The sequence below is a fragment of the Paramisgurnus dabryanus genome, chromosome 14 (assembly GCF_030506205.2).
Source record: "Paramisgurnus dabryanus chromosome 14, PD_genome_1.1, whole genome shotgun sequence".
Taxonomy (NCBI): domain Eukaryota; kingdom Metazoa; phylum Chordata; class Actinopteri; order Cypriniformes; family Cobitidae; genus Paramisgurnus; species Paramisgurnus dabryanus.
The window spans coordinates 16,238,919-16,256,934 of record NC_133350.1 but is presented as its reverse complement, the minus strand read 5'-3'; the positions used below and the strand labels follow the sequence as shown (position 1 = coordinate 16,256,934).

Here is an 18,016-nt window from a genome sequence, read left to right as displayed (position 1 = left end):
ATCAAGTCACAAAAGTTTCCAACCACACATGTTCTTTGCCCTTCACATCAATCAACATTTACCCTCAGGTTGTGGTTAGACTATTTTTAACAACATCTTAAAATAATGAAACGATATCGCATAACCAAGACACCGAGAAATAAACAAGTATACACAAATGTACAACTGGTATGGTACACTTGCCGAAAAAGCTGTCACTTGGACAGTACCCTTTAAAGGGTACCTTTATGCACCCTTACGATACAAAGGTCAACTGTTTGAAAGGGTACTGCCACATTTACAGCTTTTGTATGTTTTTCATAGTGTATAAACTATGAAAAGTATTTATATCTACATTCATTCTGTGTATTCTAATTAGAAAGAGGGCAACTTGCACAATGTATTCTGGGTGCAATATAACCCTTATGTATTTCTAATGTCTATGAGCACAGGAAATTTCACATGCTGGTTTGTTCACCACAACACCTACTCAAAAGACACACGTCAGAACAGGACGCATCAACATTGTATTTTAGTAATGTGTCAGTTGGAGAGGCTGCTGTTTTATCATTAACAGTGTATTGATATTAGCAGCATCTTGCAGTTTAATCATATTTGCATGCATCTTATAAAGCCAGGAAACAGAATACAGTAATACAGTAAGTAAAGTGTTTCTATGTAACATTGAACAAGATAATTGTATTACAGTAAGTGTTTAGTGCACTGAAGTGATTATTTTCAATAATTCTGCATGGTATTTTTGTCAGCTTGTTTGGCTGCATGATTTATAATATAAAGTCATTTGAAATATATGTGTGTTTTCACATGTTTACGGTGTTGGTGGTGCATTTTAACTTAACAAGCATTTGGCTTTTATATCTATTGATTAATCATGAATATGCAATTTTAAGTAATTTTTGCAAAGTGTGCATTTTTAATGTTTGTGCATGTATTCATATTCAGACATGGTCATAACTAAAGCATGGGCAGTCTAGTGAGCAGATACAGGCGCCTATTTTTTGCTAACAGCCAGGAACACCTAGTGTTGTCAGATGGAGGTATGGACATGATTATGCATTACACACGTATCTCATTTCTCATGCATCTCAAAAGTCTTTATAACATTTATATTTGGTTTGTGCATAATTATTTCTCACCAAGTTTGTTTTAACCATGTTTTACCATAGCTGCAGAAAATCACATGTACACGGCAGTGGCTTTGTGCAACATATCAAACAGGTCCGATGAACATACAATATCTATAGGAGAGAAACTAAATATAATATCAGAGTAAGTGAAGATTATTTATAGATATGAAAGTAAGTACAATTTTAAATGAAATCTAAATTTGGTTTGCTTTTGTTACAGAGAAGGTGACATGTTGAGGGTTTGTTCTGCATTAACAGGCACAGAGAGTTTCATTGCTCGCAACTGTGTTTCCAAAGTGTACGATCGGTCAGTTTTAATGATGTTTACAATGTATTGCATTCAAATGTCAACCATGTTATGATAGCCAACTTGATCATTGCTTATCCAAAGTATCACATCATAGTTTAAATCTCATAGTTTAATATAGCTTTTAAATTTGGTATTTACTAAATACCTTAACATATAAAACATTATTTTAACTGATAAACTAAACAAACACCAAAATGATCTCCAATGACCATAATTTTCCATATGTAACTGTAGACTATAGAGTTTTTTTGTGGTTGTACTTTCTGGTGTGTGTAAGACAAATAATAAATTATTTGTTTCTCTGGGACTTTTATAAAGATGGTTGTTTGAAGGGATCACCAGGAGAAATGCCGAAGACCTTCTGCTGTTGCCCCAAAACCACACAGGATCTTTTTTAATTCGGGATAGCCAGACATGTCCTGGTAAGTCATTGCTTCGGAAAACAATGTTGATATCAAAATGCGTTTAAGTCAACTTTATATCCTCACCAAAAGCTGGTATTTTTTGTAGGTAACTACTCACTGTCGATTCGACAACACAGTGGTCATACACACAAAATAAAGCACTACAGAATCCTACTGCTCCACAATGGCTGGTTCTGTATCCATCCAAGCCGACCCTTCTCCACGCTTAACCAGTTGGTAAACTATTATTCACGTAAGTTTAAATTATATACTGTAGACCTAAAGCTTTCTGTTTGGCCACTCTGTTTCTACAATACGTTGTTGGTCGAAGATATTATCACACCTCCAGATGGACTACATAATGCTTGTTTTAGGTTGAATTGCATTAAAGGACAAAATTGGAGGAAAAAAATAAATAGAGAGATGAAATACTGAGGTACATCTGTTTACAGGTTCTGCTAATGGTCTCTGTCATCTGTCTGAACCTTGTGTAATTCGTGATTCGAACACAACTGCAGAGCATGTGTCTTCACCTAGAGTAATCCAGAGGCCTAATTTTAACTGGAGAGAGGTCACGAGGTAAGACCTTTATATTTTGTTAATGTTTAGATGCTTCGGTTGTTCTGTTACTGTAATGATTTGCAACTTGTTTATCATCAGGTCAATGATTCAAAGGCAAACAAAGAGGACAAATCCGGACACTTTGGTCAGTGAAGGACTACGAGAGACTATGAATGCATATATTTATTTAACAGAGGAATCATGTTGTGAGGACTGAATGATCTCAAACAAAGACCAGGCTTGTAAGACACAGATGAAGATAAGTAATAGATCTCATGGGTCTTTATTGTTTATTCATCCTCCAAGAGGACCACAGTGTTTTCGACATCGAAAATCTTATTAGGGTCAATGACAAAACTAACTCCAAAATATTTTTTAAAAATGGATGTAATGCATATTTGTGAGTCAGAAACAAATGTGTTTAAAAATTTTGTTTATTGAACAACATTTCAGTACATTTTAGAGACGTACTGAAATGATATCCCCATTAAAAAAATGTCAGGTGGTACAACCGATCATTGCCTTTTTGCCAGATTTGAATGCACTCCCTGTGTTTGTTTATTTGATAGTGGCATTCAAAATAATCCTGAAAATAGTTTGAAAGTGTAATACAACATTTAAAACTATACATTTAAGAACAATAATAAAAAACAATTAAAGACAACCTAAGGTTGCATTTATTAAAACTAAAAATTATTTAGCTGAATGTTTTTTTTATAGGGGCATAGCAGTTACTATTTGACTTTCTGGTTGCACCACCTGACCTCTGCAATGAATTTACATTAATCAAACTTTTTGGGTTCTGCATAAGCTTTAACCTTTGATATCAAATTCATAAATATACTTTTTTTTAAAACAATTAAAATGTGTTTGATAAAAAAATTTTTTTTCTAGTTTTACATTGGTTGGCCATTACATAAAGTGGCTATTTTTATTTTTTTTATATATATATTACAAACTTTTTATTTATCCATAAAGACCACCTGTGGTTCACTGGATGATGTGATATCATGTTTACTGTTTATACTTGTTAACTTTTTAATAAAAAGTCTGTGATTGTACTACTATACCTTGACATTTTTTTTTTAAATTGAAAACTGTTGGATAGTGCAGAGAAAGGGGCATTATTATTATCCCCTTCTGACATCACAAGGGGAGCCAGATTTCCTTGACCTATTTTTTCACATGCTTGCAGAGAATGGTTTACCAAACTAAGTTACTGTTTTTTTTTTACACATTTTATAGGTTGATAGAAGCACTGGGGACTCAGTTATAGCACAAAACATGGAAAAAGTCAGATTTTCATGATATTTACCCTTTAAACGGCTAATTTTACAAATTTGAGATTCATTTATTACATATAAAATACTGAAAATGTATTGAATGTATCAAGTTATTTTTATAGTAAATATTTCCCCCGAACACAAAAATATACATGTCATGTCACTGAAAAGTTTGACATTCAGTATGGTTCACAGAGGCAAGGCAAATGCTTGTTTTGTATACATATGCTATGAAGTTTTGTTGATCTATTATCTATTCCATGTTTATTATCATTTAGAGTACTTTATGATTCACAAAGATTCTGGTAGATAAGGTGTCTTGTGTCTTTTTGCTGTTTCAGAAAATGTCAACAGTGTTGATACTAGGCTGCTATTACCTTTCATAAACCCATGTTGCAATATAAATAGTTTGTGGTGTGTGTGTTTAAATTTGCTGCGTGAGATAATTGTTACCGTGTGTAAAAGTGTGATGTTGGAATGAGGATGCCTCTCAAGAGAAACTAATATAGTATTTACTATAGTTATCTGTACGGAATTGTAGTATACTGTGGTATAATTACTAATATTACTACTGTATACTATAGTGTTTTATAGCATTTATTAATTAATTGACAAACTGTAGTAAATACTGTAGTATTCTTTAATATTTATTATAGTAAGTTTAAAAACATTGTAGTATCTAAGACTTACATTATGTAAAAAAAATATAAATTAATGTTCAAAATGTATTTTGCTTTTACGGTTATTTATTTTATTTGTCATCTGAAGTCCAAATTAGCGACAGCTGACCAAAATGCCTCAAAGTGTAATCTACTTCACGAGGCGCTGCGCAGACTGCTAGGTATATGGCATCGTAATACCGCGAGAGCAAATCAAAACCTGTTCTGTCAAATCGCTCTCGCGGTACTTGATATCATAGTGCACTGCCACGAGAAGTCGAAAACATCTAGGCCTTTTCTCAATCCGAAGGCTGCAGTCTCCGGAGGTCGTAAATGCAGGCTGCATACGTCATCAAGCCTGGTTTATTTAAGTTCACTGAGCAATACATTTGCAAGTCATAAGCATATTACAACAATTTACAATTAATAAGAACAATATTCCACTTTATGATTTTTAATATTCTGAAAAATATACGCCTGATGACGTATGCAGCCTGCGAATGCGACCTCCGGAAGCTGCAGCCTTCGTATTGAGAAACGGCCTTCTTTAATCAACCTTGAGCGCCCTCTCCCGGTCAGTCAAAACATCGTCCACACGGGGGCGCGCGACACCCAGCACTGAACGTCGAAAGCGCAGCGATTGTAACTTCCTGTTTGGAGCAGTTCAGGAAGACGAAGTAATGGCGACGCTACTGGGGCCCGAGTCCCCTCGGACGGGAGGAAAGAAACGCACTCGTAACAGGAATGTCCTTACCAGAATACGACAGAGTCAGATCGCAGGCCGAGGTTTTAGCAGAGGGACGCAGGTAAACGGAGTTTGTTATCCTGTCAGGCGTCCGCATTCAATTCTAAACCGTGCGTTTAAGTTAAGAAACACAATAAATTCAGACGGGTGTGACGCTTAACTTTCATTTTTAAAGTAATATATACAAATATCTTCACATTTGATCGCTGTCAACAAAACATTTCAAGAAATAAAGACAGCTACATGTTAAACGTTAACAGTCAACGTTAGGTTGTTGTGTTTTGTTGCCCGATGTTTTGGTTTAAATCTAAGTTAGCAGAAATAAAATCCAGTTAAAGACTTAATTTTAACATGAATGAGCAATAATATTGTTTAATCACCCTCAAATCAACCCGTTAATATATAATGTTCACCACAGAGCAAACAAGATTGTTTTCTCACACCTCGACATCTTTTTGGAGACATCGCTACTTGCCCTTATAACTAGTATGCATGCATTTGTAAAATATGTGGAGTTAGACAATAATTTCTCCGTTTCTTTTATGATTCATAATCAAATGTAAATCTGGCTTCAGTTGGTGTGGGTTATTGGATCAGGCCTGAAGTAGGATCTTGAATTATGTAAGAACTCCTGTTGGGTTGAACAGAGCACAACCTAATCTGAGCCTGGGAAATTCAGTTTAAACCCCACAGCTTTCACTTTCGTGACACTCACTGATCACAAATGTTTTCCTGGAGAGACACAGTCAAATAGTTACTGTTTTGAAAGTGACAGGATGAAGATTTATTTCTGATTGACTTTATGGTACTGTCGTTGGTGTTTATTCTTAAATGTATTTGATAGTGCTTAGTAAAGTGACTATAAAGCACAGATTAAATCGTAGGATTGCATGGATAGTGAGCATCAGAGTGATATAAGCTCATAAAGCTTTCACAAATTTAAATGCAAAGAGTATAGCTTGTGTTTCATAGTCATTTACATTAGATGTATAGTAAAGTGTACTTGCTGCTCCAAACTGATGCCCATGTAAATTGTATATATGCCTATGTTATTAATTACACGTAGGGGCTTTTATTGCTTTCCTTGCAAGTGCAGCACTTTATTGATTGCATAATTAATTCTGATTGATCTTTTGTCCAATGTATTACTTGAAATTATATTTTATTATATTATATATTGCAATAAAATCAAAATATTTGCATTATTTGATTGTTTATGTTGAATACCAATCATGATGATAGCAAAACATTTCAGATTAAAGGAATAGTTCTCCTAAAAAAAGAATGTGCCCATATTTTTACTCACCTTTAAGCCAACTTAGATGTATATGACTTTTTTTTTAACAGCCAAACATATTTAGTTTTATTAGGTACTGTCCTGACTCTTATTTGCTTAATAACAGCATTGGATAGTGCCCCATTTTTAAAGCTCATGAAGTGAGGCAATGGGTTTTTGAAATGACGGGCCTTCAGCCAGACCTCAACTCTCTCTTGAACATCCATGCAGCCGTAGTTTATAAAGTTTAAAAGACATTTCATACCTGTATGGGTTCATTTTTGATTGATTGATGCGCTTTTTGGAGCTTTATCAATAGGGAACAAAGCTGAAATATTATTATAAAAGTAAACTCTGTGCCTGGCTCATACACACCTTAAGGGTGAAAAAATATTTAAACCTGTTGTTCCTAAAGCTCCACGTAATTTCCACGTAATACACACACTGATAGACTGTATAACCTGAAAGCTCCTGACAAAAGGGTCAAATGCATAAATGTAACCTCTGAACTTGAAAACAAGTTCCTGCTTTCTTTTTGCTGATCTACTTGCTTATCCTTTGCAGCTGCCAGAAGTTCTTCTTCAAGATCGAGATAAGAGGGCGAAATGGCACGGGATTCCCATCTTAGTCCAAGAGCTGTACAACAGCAGCGATCTCAACAGTGACTTCACCCGCACCCATACTGTGCTGAAGGTGAGATCTCTTCCTCTACACTGATGATAATCGTGGCCTCTTATATGTTAGTATCTCTACTAACTGAATTTTGCCTGCATCTATCAATTTGTGTGTTGGATTCAGGAGCTGTCGTCTTTGCTGTCCATGGAGGCCATGTCTTTTGTAACAGAGGACAGGAAAACCGCCCAGGAATCCACCTTTCCAAACACTTACACCTTTGATCTGTTTGGTGGTGTAGATGTGAGTTATGATCAAAGATATTCAACTAATGAATTTATTATGAAAACCTTGGCTGTAGCCATGAACCAGTCAATGAATGATTGTTTTATCATCTTAGCTGCTGGTGGAGCTTCTGATGAGGCCCACCCTGATGACATTACAAAAACCTAAGAGTAAGTTGAAAATGTATTGTTGACTACTTATTGTTATGGTTTTGGCCATTATTTTATAAAAAATTTACATTATGAAATTCTTGAATTGCTTTTAGTGAATGATGATTTGGTTAAGGACTGCCTTAGTGTGCTGTACAACTGCTGCATATGTGTAAGTACACATGCCCCTTTCCATTTATGAATTGTGCACAGAATGATAATTATACATATGAAGATTGAAAGATTGAAAGTGTTTTCCATCCCACAGACAGAAAGGGTTACAAAACGTTTGGCAGCGAGAGATGATTTTGTCCTATTTCTCTTCACTTTAATGACAAATAAGAAGACATTTTTGCAAACAGCGACGTTAATCGAGGATATTCTTGGAGTTAAAAAGGTCAGTGATTTATATCATTTTGGACAGCCTCACTAACCACTTTTTCATTTCCAAACGTTGCTCCACAATGCTGTAAAATTTATGTAAAATCATTTTAATACCGTGGATTAAATAGATATGTTGACACTGAGCAAGCTTAAAATCAGCATTGGATAGTGCCCCATTTTGTTTTTAAGCTTCTGAAGTGAAGCAATGGGTTTTTGAAACGATGGGCCTTCAGCCAGACCTCAACTCTCATGAACACCCATACAGCTGTAGTTTATAAAGTTTGAAAGACATTTAATACCGGTATGTAGGGCTGTGCAAAAAATCGACTGCGATTATCATGCGCGTGTCATCAGTAAAGCCGGTTCCGTGATTAGAAGTAAATCGCCATCAGGTGCTTTCAGATGGAGCAGCATTTATTACACAGACCCGTAGTTCACCGAGAAGCTAGGCAAAATCGGATAGAAAATCGGAATCGATTTTTCTCGATTATGAACCCGATTTTGCCTAGCTTCTCGGTGAACTACGGGTCTGTTTAATAAATGCCGTTCCATCTGAAAGCAGCTGATGGCGATTTAATACTAATCACCGAACCGGCTTTACTGATGACACGCGCATGATAATCGCAGTCGATTTTTTGCACAGCCCTACCGATATGGGTTAATTTTTGATTGATGGAATGACTATTATTAAAGTAAACTCTGACTGTGTTCCGCACCATACACCATAGATGATTATAGCTCCATATCATCATTTACAAATACTATCCATCATCTTCGTAAACTTGACCATTAGAATCAAAATATGCCTGAATATCTGAATTATATTTCTTAATAGGAGATGATTCAGCTGGAGTGGATCCCTGACTTGTCTGGATTGGTGCAAAGCTTTGACCAACAGCAGCTTGCAAACTTCTGTCGCATCCTCTCCGTCACCATTTCGGAGCCTGATGTAGGCAATGATGACAAACACACCCTTCTGGCCAAAAACGCACAGCAGAAACGCAACACCAGCCCCTCTCGCGCAGAGGTCAACCAGGGTATGTAAAAATCTGCTAACATAAATCTGCTTAAAGTTAACAAAAAACGCACAAATACGAAGGTTGATTTTTCTTTTCGTATGCTGAGATTTTTTTGCCTTTCTTGGAGCTTTTAGAGTTATATAGCACATAATAACAAAGAGGTAATGTATTTTCTGCAGTCACACTTCTGAACATCCCTGGCTTTATTGAGCGTCTCTGTAAATTGGCCACGCGGAAGGTTTCCGAGGCGACCGGAACGTCAAACTTCCTCCAGGAGCTGGAGGAATGGTACACTTGGCTCGACAACACGCTTGTGCTCGATGCACTCATGCAAATAGCAACAGATGAGGCCGAGCACAGCAGCACAGGTAAATTTGCTACTCCAAATGTAAATCCAGCACATTTTCTAGCATGATACATTGGTTGCTTGTGTTTATCATCTCTAAAACAAATGAAAATATTTTACTAAGTCCTGAAGTTTAAATTATTTTCAGAATCGTCTGATGAGAGCTCATTGGCCACCATCCCTATGAGGCATCGCTTGCCTCAGTCTATGAAGATCGTTCATGAGATCATGTATAAGGTGGAAGTTCTTTATGTGCTGTGCGTTTTGCTCATGGGTCGACAAAGGAACCAGGTAAAATTTGTCAGTGTTAAAGGGACATTCCACTTTTTTTTTTAAATATGCTCATTTTCCAGCTCCCCTAGAGTTAAACATTTGATTCTTACCATTTTGGAATCCATTCAGCTGATCTCCGGGTCTGGCGCTAGCACTTTTAGCATAGCTTAGCACAATCCATTGAATCTGATTAGACCATTAGCATCGCCCTAAAAAATAACCAAGGAGTTTGGATATTTTTCCTATTTAAAGCTTGACTCTTCTGTAGTTAAATTGTGTACTAAGACCAACGGAAAATTAAAAGTTGTGATTTTCTAGGCAGATATGGCCAGGAACTATACTCTCAGGCTATATTCATACGAAGCCGGAGCATTCCCTATCCGATCATTTTTTTCCTTGCTCTAAAAAAATAATCTGTAAACACGAAACCACTGAAACCGACTGAAAGTGGTGTAGTATATATGCCGGACCAGTATGGGGCACTGTAATTCTGCCACAGATAAACACTATACACGGAGAAGAAGACTTTGAGCATGCGCATAGCCAACGTATGGTGTTGTCCATTATCGCTTGTTGGTCACCACAATTGCATAGAAGCAATAGATTTTGCTGTAATAAAGCTAGTAGGCTTTAGTAGCTTCTGTAGCACGAACACAATCACGTAATCCGCCGTTATTGTTGTTGCTGTTACGTGTGACGCTTCCGACACGTGATGTGATGACGTTTTCGCTTCACAAAATATACGGATTGGCTGTACAGACGAAACCGCAAGGGTGTCGGTTTCAGATTTATCCACTTTAGGACCCGGTTTCAAAAAATAGCGGATTCAGTCTCCCAAAACGCCGGATCCGTGTGGATGAAACGCCAATACGATAACAAATTTATACGTATACAGTGATACGCGTCTCCGTGTGGACAGCCCCTCAAACTGGCGTAATAATCATGGACTTTGCTGATGTAACATGGCTGCAGCAGGTGTAGTGATATTACGTACTGCCCGAAAATAGTTGGTTACTTTCAATAGCAGGGGACTATTTTCGGGCAGTGCGTAATATCACTACGTCTGCGGCAGCCATTATACGGCAGCAAAGTCCTTGATTATTACGCCAGAATGAGAGTATAGTTCCTAGCCATATCTGCCTAGAAAATCGCAACTTTTAATTTTCTGTCTGTCTTTGTACACAATGTAACTACAGTAGAGTCAAGTTTTAAATAGAAAAAACATTGAAACTCCTTGGTTATTTTTGAGCACGATGCTAATGGTCTAATCAGATTCAATGGATTATGCTAAGCTATGCTAAAAGTGCTAGCGCCAGACCCAGAGATCAGCTGAATGGATTCCAAAACGGTAAGAATCAAAAGTTAACCCCAGGGGAGATGGAAAATGAGCATATTTTCAAAAAAATGTGGAATGTTTAAAAAGATCTGCATCATTAGATCCAAAATTGTTCTTCAGATTCTCATCCTTACATATACTATTCTGATAGGTGCACAAAATGTTGGCAGAGTTTCGGTTGATTCCTGGCCTCAATAACTTATTTGACAAGCTCATCTGGAGAAAATACACTGCCTCTAATCACGTTGTCCATGGACAGAATGAGAATTGCGATTGCAGTCCCGTAAGTTTCATTTCTAATGCATCATCCCATTCACTATAACCTTGCTTAATTCTCATGGGTTGTGTTTTGCTACACAGGAAATCTCATTTAAAATCCAGTTCTTGAGGCTTTTGCAGAGCTTTAGTGACCATCACGAGTAAGTCATATGCTTGTAACCTTTGTAACCCTGTTTCATTTTTGTGAATCGCTAGCTAGAGGAATGATTTTATTTATTTATTTTATTTTTTTTGTTCACAGAAATAAATACCTGCTTCTGAACGCTCAGGAGCTGAATGAGTTGAGTGCTATCTCACTGAAGGCTAACATCCCCGAGGTGGAGGCTCTGGTAAACACTGACAGGTACTGCTGAGATGTTAACATTATTAGCTAATATGCAAGACTTACATAGAGAAACGAATATTACATCTATCACGTCTCTTTGGTCTTTCAGGAGTCTGGTGTGCGATGGTAAGAAAGGTCTCCTTACGCGTCTTCTTACTGTTATGAAAAGGGAACCGCCAGATTCTTCCTTCAGGTGAGACATTATGTTCTGGTTCATATCTATCTGTAAACCTTTCTTTCATTATTACCTTAACTGCATGTCATTCTGAACCAGTTTGACTTTCTTTAGTGGAACACTAAAGATTTAAAGAATGTCTTTATATCAATTGTGTATATAATGAAAGTAAATGTCTCATGACTCACTATGTCCTTACTAACATTCCAGCCCAGCACCTGCTGTGTTTGTTCATCAGTAAAACACTAAAATGCTTGGCTGATTGTTTTATTTTTTGCTTGAACTGCCCCTGGGAAAATTTGTATTCAAATGTCACATGGGCCATGGTGACGTTAAATATTTTCTTTCTGAAGGTTTTGGCAGGCCAGAGCTGTCGAGAGCTTCCTCAGAGGGGCCACCTCATATGCAGACCAGATGTTTTTACTGAAGAGAGGTTTATTGGAGGTAAAGACATTAACACGACCCATACATCCTATGAGACAAAATGTTCTAGTATTCTCTTCATAAAAACAATTTATATCTAAGCGTGGGTTTTCTTTGGTTACAGCACATCCTCTTCTGCATCATCGACAGTGGCTGCAAATCCAGAGATGTCCTGCAAAGCTACTTTGATCTGCTCGGAGAGCTTATGAAGTTTAACATCGATGCCTTTAAAAGATTCAACAAATATGTCAACACAGAAGAGAAGGTACAACCAGTGACACAGTGAATGAAAATGGACAGCATTTGTTAAAATCGTGTAACTTGATTTAAGAGCATGTCTCTCTTAGTTCCAGGTGTTTCTCACCCAGATCAACAGCTCTCTGGTGGACTCCAACATGCTCGTCCGCTGTATTGTTCTCTCACTGGATCGATTCGAAAGCCAGACGGAGGACGTGAAAGGTAAATTCAGCTGCTGTACTCCTGGATCACGATACAAAAGTTTTGAAAGTGTCTCTGAGAGGCTTTTAGAAGAAAAAGATTTTGATAAATGTTCAGAAAATAGTTTCCCACGTAACTTCTGGAAATTTGATCAACAGTTGGATTATTTTCACAGATGGGGAAGGTGGGTTCTGAGATCAGCAAGATCATTTAAAGATCTTGTTCAATTTGAGTGAGAATGCGTTAATTTGAGTTTCCGAACCGTCTTGCAATATTTTGTTATCTTCCAATCTGTTTTTATGTCTACCTTCTGATAAAACTGAGTTATTTAGTTATTCATCCTATGTTTTGTTTTTAGGCTTCCATAAGTTCAACCATACATAATACATGATAGTTTGTGCCTTTTTCTTCAGTATAATATTTATATATGTGATCCTGGACCACAAAGGGTCATTTTTTTATTGAGATCTATACATTGATTTCTAATGATGTATGGTTTATTAAAATAGGACAATATTTGGCCGAGATACAACTATTTGAAAATCTGGAATCTGGTGGTGAAAATAATCAAAGTATTGAGAAAATCGCCTTTAAAGTTGTCCAAATAAAGTCAGTAGCAACACACATTACTAATAATAAATGAATTTTTTATACATTAATAGTAGAATTTTTTTACAATATCTGTATGGATCATGTTCCATGTAGTATTGTCCTATTCTAATAAACCATACATCAATAGAAATCAATGTATAGAGCTCAATTAATGTGATGCATCGATGTCTCAGCCGCCGATTTTTGATGAATTTGAAAACATCAACATATCGGCAATAGCACAAGAAAGGCCAATACTGATTGTTTATTAATTAACTATGTGAAGGCAATAAGTAGCATGTCTGTTGCATAATCCAGCATTTTGAAAATCATAATCAAAATTATTAAATGCTTCCCAAAACAAAATAAAATCTGTACAAATTATAGTTTGTCAGATGTGCAATGAGGGACAATTTTAAAAAGGTAGTTAATCACACGAGAGAGTATTCATTCACATGAGCCATGCGGGAAGAGTAAGAGTTTTCGTGAAAATATCTGCGGCCTTTCAAAATTTCGGAAAAAGACAATAAAATCGTCCATGCAGAAATAAACTAGCAAATAGACCAACTAAATAAATAAATATTTACATAAATAAATAAATAAATGATTTATGTATGTATTTATTTCCATATCAAAATCTAATAGTGAATAATTGTGAAAGTGTTAAGTGAACCTTGGAAATGATGTTCCTTTTGTCACATTTCTGTATGATATTATTAAAACAAATTAGATTTTTTTTAACATTTCAGTAGTATAATGTCTGATTTAACGTGATGTTGGCATCACTTTACCACTTTATCAGTAAAGTGCTGGAAAATCTTAAAACACATTTAAAATGCTTTAAATTGCAAGGTCCACTGTGTAGATTTCACAGTCAGACTGGTCAGTCAGCTCGCCTCAAAAACTCTGACAGAAATAAATGAAATCTGACACCTGCTACTCTGTGACGTGAAGCGGGTTCAGCTCCGCTGAATTCAGGCAGCAGACACATTCAGTTGTAAGTGTTTACTCTCTCTAACGAAACTAAATTATTTAATTACAAGAAAATATCAAAACGAAGGTGAAAAACAGTGTCGCGGTGGGCAAGTGATCTAACCGGTGTGAGGCTGAAGCACCGGTAATCACCGTTTCACCGACTATCGCGGGAAGCCTAGTAGCCACCACAGGACAAACATAAAGTCGTATTAACGAAACACTCTTTAGAACAGTTTGTCCCTTTGGGCCTATTGTAGAAACATGGTCGCGCAAAATGGAGGCAATCTGCGGTGTATGTAGATAAAAACAGCTCATACTAACTAAGGTAATAAAAACAATACAGTTCATTATGTAAGGTCTTTTTTATGCCACTAATAATATAGTTATGTATATTATATTGCTTTTCTGTCAAGACATCTTTCTAAAAGTCACACAATCCACCTTTAACTTCAGAAAGGAATGAAACGTGTATAATGTGTTTTGACTTGATCTGTTATTTAGGCCAGTAAATGAGGTCTGAATGTGTTTGTGTCTGCAGTGGTTGAAGTTCTCTCTGAGTGCTGTCTGCTGTCCTACATGGCTCGAGTGGAGAACAGGCTGTCCTTTCTGTTTAGGCTGGTTAACATCATCAATGTGCAGACCCTTACACAGGCAAGACCAACATGCTTTTTACTTAATGTTTGACATTCTAGTGGCTCAGTGGTTCATGTAGGTTGTCTACTTGCATGGCTGACACCGCCGTCGGTGTGTGAATGGGTGAATGTGAGGCTAATTGTAAAGCGCTTTGGATGGCCATAGGTCTGTTAAAAGCACTGTATAAATGCAGTCCATTTACCATTGTGTCATTCCAGCATTCCCACTGATTGTTTACAAATCCATATAATATTCCTCTTTTCTTTCCTTTATTCTTATCTGACCGTTCTACCAGGAGAATGTGAGTTGTCTCAACACCAGCCTTGTAATTCTGATGTTGGCCCGGCGGAGAGGAAAACTTCCGTTCTACCTGAACGCCTTACGGGAAAAGGAATATGCTGAGAAATATCCCGGCTGCCTGCTCAACAACTTCCACAACCTGCTGCGCTTTTGGCAGCATCACTACCTCAACAAAGACAAGGACAGCACATGTCTGGAGAATGTAAGTACATGTTACATTTGTTTGTAACTTGTTATGCTTCACTCCTTTTTAAAGTGACACTCCACTTTTTTGAAAATATGCTCATTTTCCAGCTCCCCTAGAGTTAAACATTTGGTTTTTACAGTTTTGGAATCCATTCAGCTGATCTACGGGTCTGGCGGTAGCACAATCCATTGAATCTGATTAGACCATTAGCATCGCGCAAAAAATAACAAAATAGTCCCTTGCCATTGAAAATTAACAAGGGGACTATTTTCAGGCACTGCATAATATCATTGCGCCTCCTGCAGTCATGTTACGGCAGCAAAGTCCTTGATTATTACGCCAGAATGAGAGTATTGTTCCTACCCATATCGGCCTAGAAAATCACAACAATTTGTCGGTCTTAGTACACGATGTAACTACAGAAGAGTCGAGTTTTAAATAGGAAAAATATAGAAACACTATATTTTGGTTATTTTTGAGCCCAATGCTAAACTATTAAAAAATATTATCTATATAAAAAATGGCACTTTTGGGACATGTCAAGGCCCCTTGGAAACCTCAGAATGCCCTTTTGAATTAAGCATGTTGTAATAAAAACAGGCATTGCATGTAAATAAATAAACATGAACTTAAATTGGGTCACATTGGAAAAATGTAAAACAAGGTCGGCACATCGAAGCTCCAAAAGTATAAAAAAATAATGGGGGACTCTCGCATAACATGTAATGTTTTAGCAAACCGTCTTTTTGAAACTGACCATGTAAATTAGTAAACAAATTTGGGTAACACTTTATTTTACGGTGTCTTTGTTACACATGTTACATGTAATTATTAGAGAAATAACAGTTAATTATGCATAATTACATGCAACTAACCCTAAACCAAACCCTAATCCTAACCTCAACCCTATAGTAAGTACATGTTATTAATGATTATTACTTAGTACTTAAAAGTATAATTACACTGTAACAGTGATACCGTAAAATAAAGTGTGACCCAAATTTGTCACTGGTGATCTTTAATGTAATTATTTGCTTTAATTCATAATTGCGTATGTCCTCTTTTCCCTTAGAGCTCCTGTATTCCCTTCAGTTTCTGGAAGGAGACCGTTTCAGTACTGCTCGAAGAGGACAGGACTTCTCCTTGTGCCATTATCACCTACATAGATGAGCCTTACATGGAACTAGACAGAGACCTTCTAGAGAATTGACTTCTGGGGTTGGGACAAAGGAAAGCTGTGCTGTAGGGATGAGGGCCGGTGCTGCACGATTCGACCCGGAAGGCGCACAGAACCGCCAGCTCAGTGAGCTGTCCATTCACCCCTGCCGCCCATGATCCCATTCATCTCCAGCTCGCAGTGCTCAAAGGACGTCCCGCAAGGGATCTACCCATCTCATCATTTATTCAAGGGAACGTAGTAGCCAAGACAGCTCAAGTCAAAGCTGAACTTCAGAACTGAAACAGTCTTGTTGTATTTCAGTGATGCTTACTGTAAAATTGTGTGGGGCCTTTTAAATAGAAATGTACAAGAGAAGTTGAAAATGCAACCAATGTGTTTGAGTTAGGGTTTTTAAATGTTTCAGAAGTGAAGGATTCATCCTTGATCCGGATCAATGAACAATATACCGCACAGCTGGCCCTTAGTGGAGAAAGTGCTTATAAACGTTGTCTTGAAAGGATTTTAGAGTTTATTTTAACAAACAGTCGTGAGGTGAGGAGGTCTTCTGCTGACCGCCTAAACTGTTTATTGTCAAGATCTTTGTACAGTATAGATGACAGAGAGCGGTCATATTTATTTTGTCTTTTTCCATGTAACATTGCTCTTGTGTAATTACATCATCATAAACACTTTGTTTTCATACCCGCCAATAATTTAGATTTTATGAATTACAAAAAAGTGTTTTTCAGTTATTGTAGTTTTAATTTTTCGTACAAATTATCAACCCATTTGCTGACAATAAATCGGTTCATATCTCGTTGGCACTGACGGTGTTAAACTATGCAGGTTTACTCACACAGTGGTTATGAATATCTTGCTAGCCTTGAGCTTCATGCTGCCATGTGTTTGTTTTGTAGCAAACCACTAACTAATAACGATCCGGTAACTTTACAGGCATCGGCAGTTGACAATCTTTGTTGCGCTCAAACCTGCAGAGATGCCCTTCCGCTGCAGTCGCTTTGTGTTCAATGTGGCGGCTGAGATAAACTAGCAGCACTAAACTAGAAACGTCCAATCAACTACCTCGTTTCATTTGTCGTCACTCTCTTATAGTTCAAGCATGCTATGGCTTATTCTGTTGCACATCTAATTTCACTGTGTATGCAAAAGTTCCTATGTATGATAGACTAAATGTGTTTCACGAGAATTGCTTGGCTTTTATCTTTGTAAAATAATTGCAGGTTGTCTTTTTCAGTCTTTCGGTTCCTAATCCTGTGTCACGGTGCTTTGCATTGGCAAAAATTTCATACAGTTCAAAAAAGGGGTTTGAATGCTACGATACGAGTTTTTGGGACACTTCTTTTGACCCCGGGAATTCTCGAATGTGTACAGTTGGTGTGACTGTGAGGAAATGTTTGGTACATAAATGCATTAAAAATCTGAATGTTTCATTTTTATTCATCTTCGGTTTATCTCACATGGGTTGGGTTAGGATTTAAATACCTTAGCTCTGGCTTTATGAAGTTTACAAAAAGTCACGCATCTATGTCAATACCAGTAAATGTAATGCTTTAAATAAACATGAATTCAATACTTTTTTGACCATTTTTGTGATCCCTGACTGCAGAAACACACTTTAGGTATGAAATGCAAAGCAAAACGTGATTTGCAATTTTCTTTATTTTTAAAGAAAGTGTTTTTTGCTTGAGTTGTTTGTGTTAGTATGTTTTTTTGGCATTGTGAAATTAATCACACATACTAC

At 36.9% G+C, this 18,016-nt stretch overlaps 2 protein-coding genes across 2 annotated transcripts; both read left to right on the top strand.

The window, feature by feature from the left end:
* Window positions 1-41: 41 nt before the first annotated feature.
* sla2a (Src like adaptor 2a) lies at window positions 42-3,873 on the top strand. The gene is made up of 8 exons (XM_065241276.1): window positions 42-638; window positions 943-1,037; window positions 1,167-1,269; window positions 1,348-1,434; window positions 1,756-1,859; window positions 1,948-2,094; window positions 2,294-2,420; window positions 2,502-3,873. The coding sequence occupies exons 2-8, from the start codon at window positions 962-964 to the stop codon at window positions 2,617-2,619; spliced, it is 762 nt and encodes a 253-aa protein (XP_065097348.1). The 5' UTR covers window positions 42-638; window positions 943-961; the 3' UTR covers window positions 2,620-3,873.
* A 1,116-nt stretch (window positions 3,874-4,989) lies between these two features.
* trpc4apa (transient receptor potential cation channel, subfamily C, member 4 associated protein a) lies at window positions 4,990-17,847 on the top strand. The gene is made up of 19 exons (XM_065241271.2): window positions 4,990-5,150; window positions 6,930-7,058; window positions 7,164-7,280; window positions 7,378-7,432; window positions 7,528-7,583; window positions 7,680-7,808; window positions 8,631-8,832; window positions 8,994-9,182; window positions 9,309-9,451; window positions 10,921-11,052; window positions 11,130-11,188; window positions 11,290-11,391; window positions 11,483-11,566; window positions 11,902-11,992; window positions 12,096-12,236; window positions 12,319-12,430; window positions 14,514-14,626; window positions 14,904-15,110; window positions 16,168-17,847. The coding sequence occupies exons 1-19, from the start codon at window positions 5,025-5,027 to the stop codon at window positions 16,303-16,305; spliced, it is 2,325 nt and encodes a 774-aa protein (XP_065097343.1). The 5' UTR covers window positions 4,990-5,024; the 3' UTR covers window positions 16,306-17,847.
* The last annotated feature ends 169 nt before the right edge of the window (window positions 17,848-18,016 follow it).

Bases quoted from the DNA above. Each gene is read 5' to 3' on its own strand.
- trpc4apa (XM_065241271.2), top strand. From the start codon at position 5,025: ATGGCGACGCTACTGGGGCCCGAGTCCCCTCGGACGGGAGGAAAGAAA. The intron at 11,392-11,482 runs GTACTGCTGAGA...TTGGTCTTTCAG, and splicing joins GCTCTGGTAAACACTGACAG to GAGTCTGGTGTGCGATGGTA. The intron at 15,111-16,167 runs GTAAGTACATGT...CTTTTCCCTTAG, and splicing joins ACAGCACATGTCTGGAGAAT to AGCTCCTGTATTCCCTTCAG.
- sla2a (XM_065241276.1), top strand. From the start codon at position 962: ATGGGCAGTCTAGTGAGCAGATACAGGCGCCTATTTTTTGCTAACAGC. The intron at 1,270-1,347 runs GTAAGTGAAGAT...CTTTTGTTACAG, and splicing joins AAACTAAATATAATATCAGA to AGAAGGTGACATGTTGAGGG. The intron at 1,860-1,947 runs GTAAGTCATTGC...TATTTTTTGTAG, and splicing joins GGATAGCCAGACATGTCCTG to GTAACTACTCACTGTCGATT.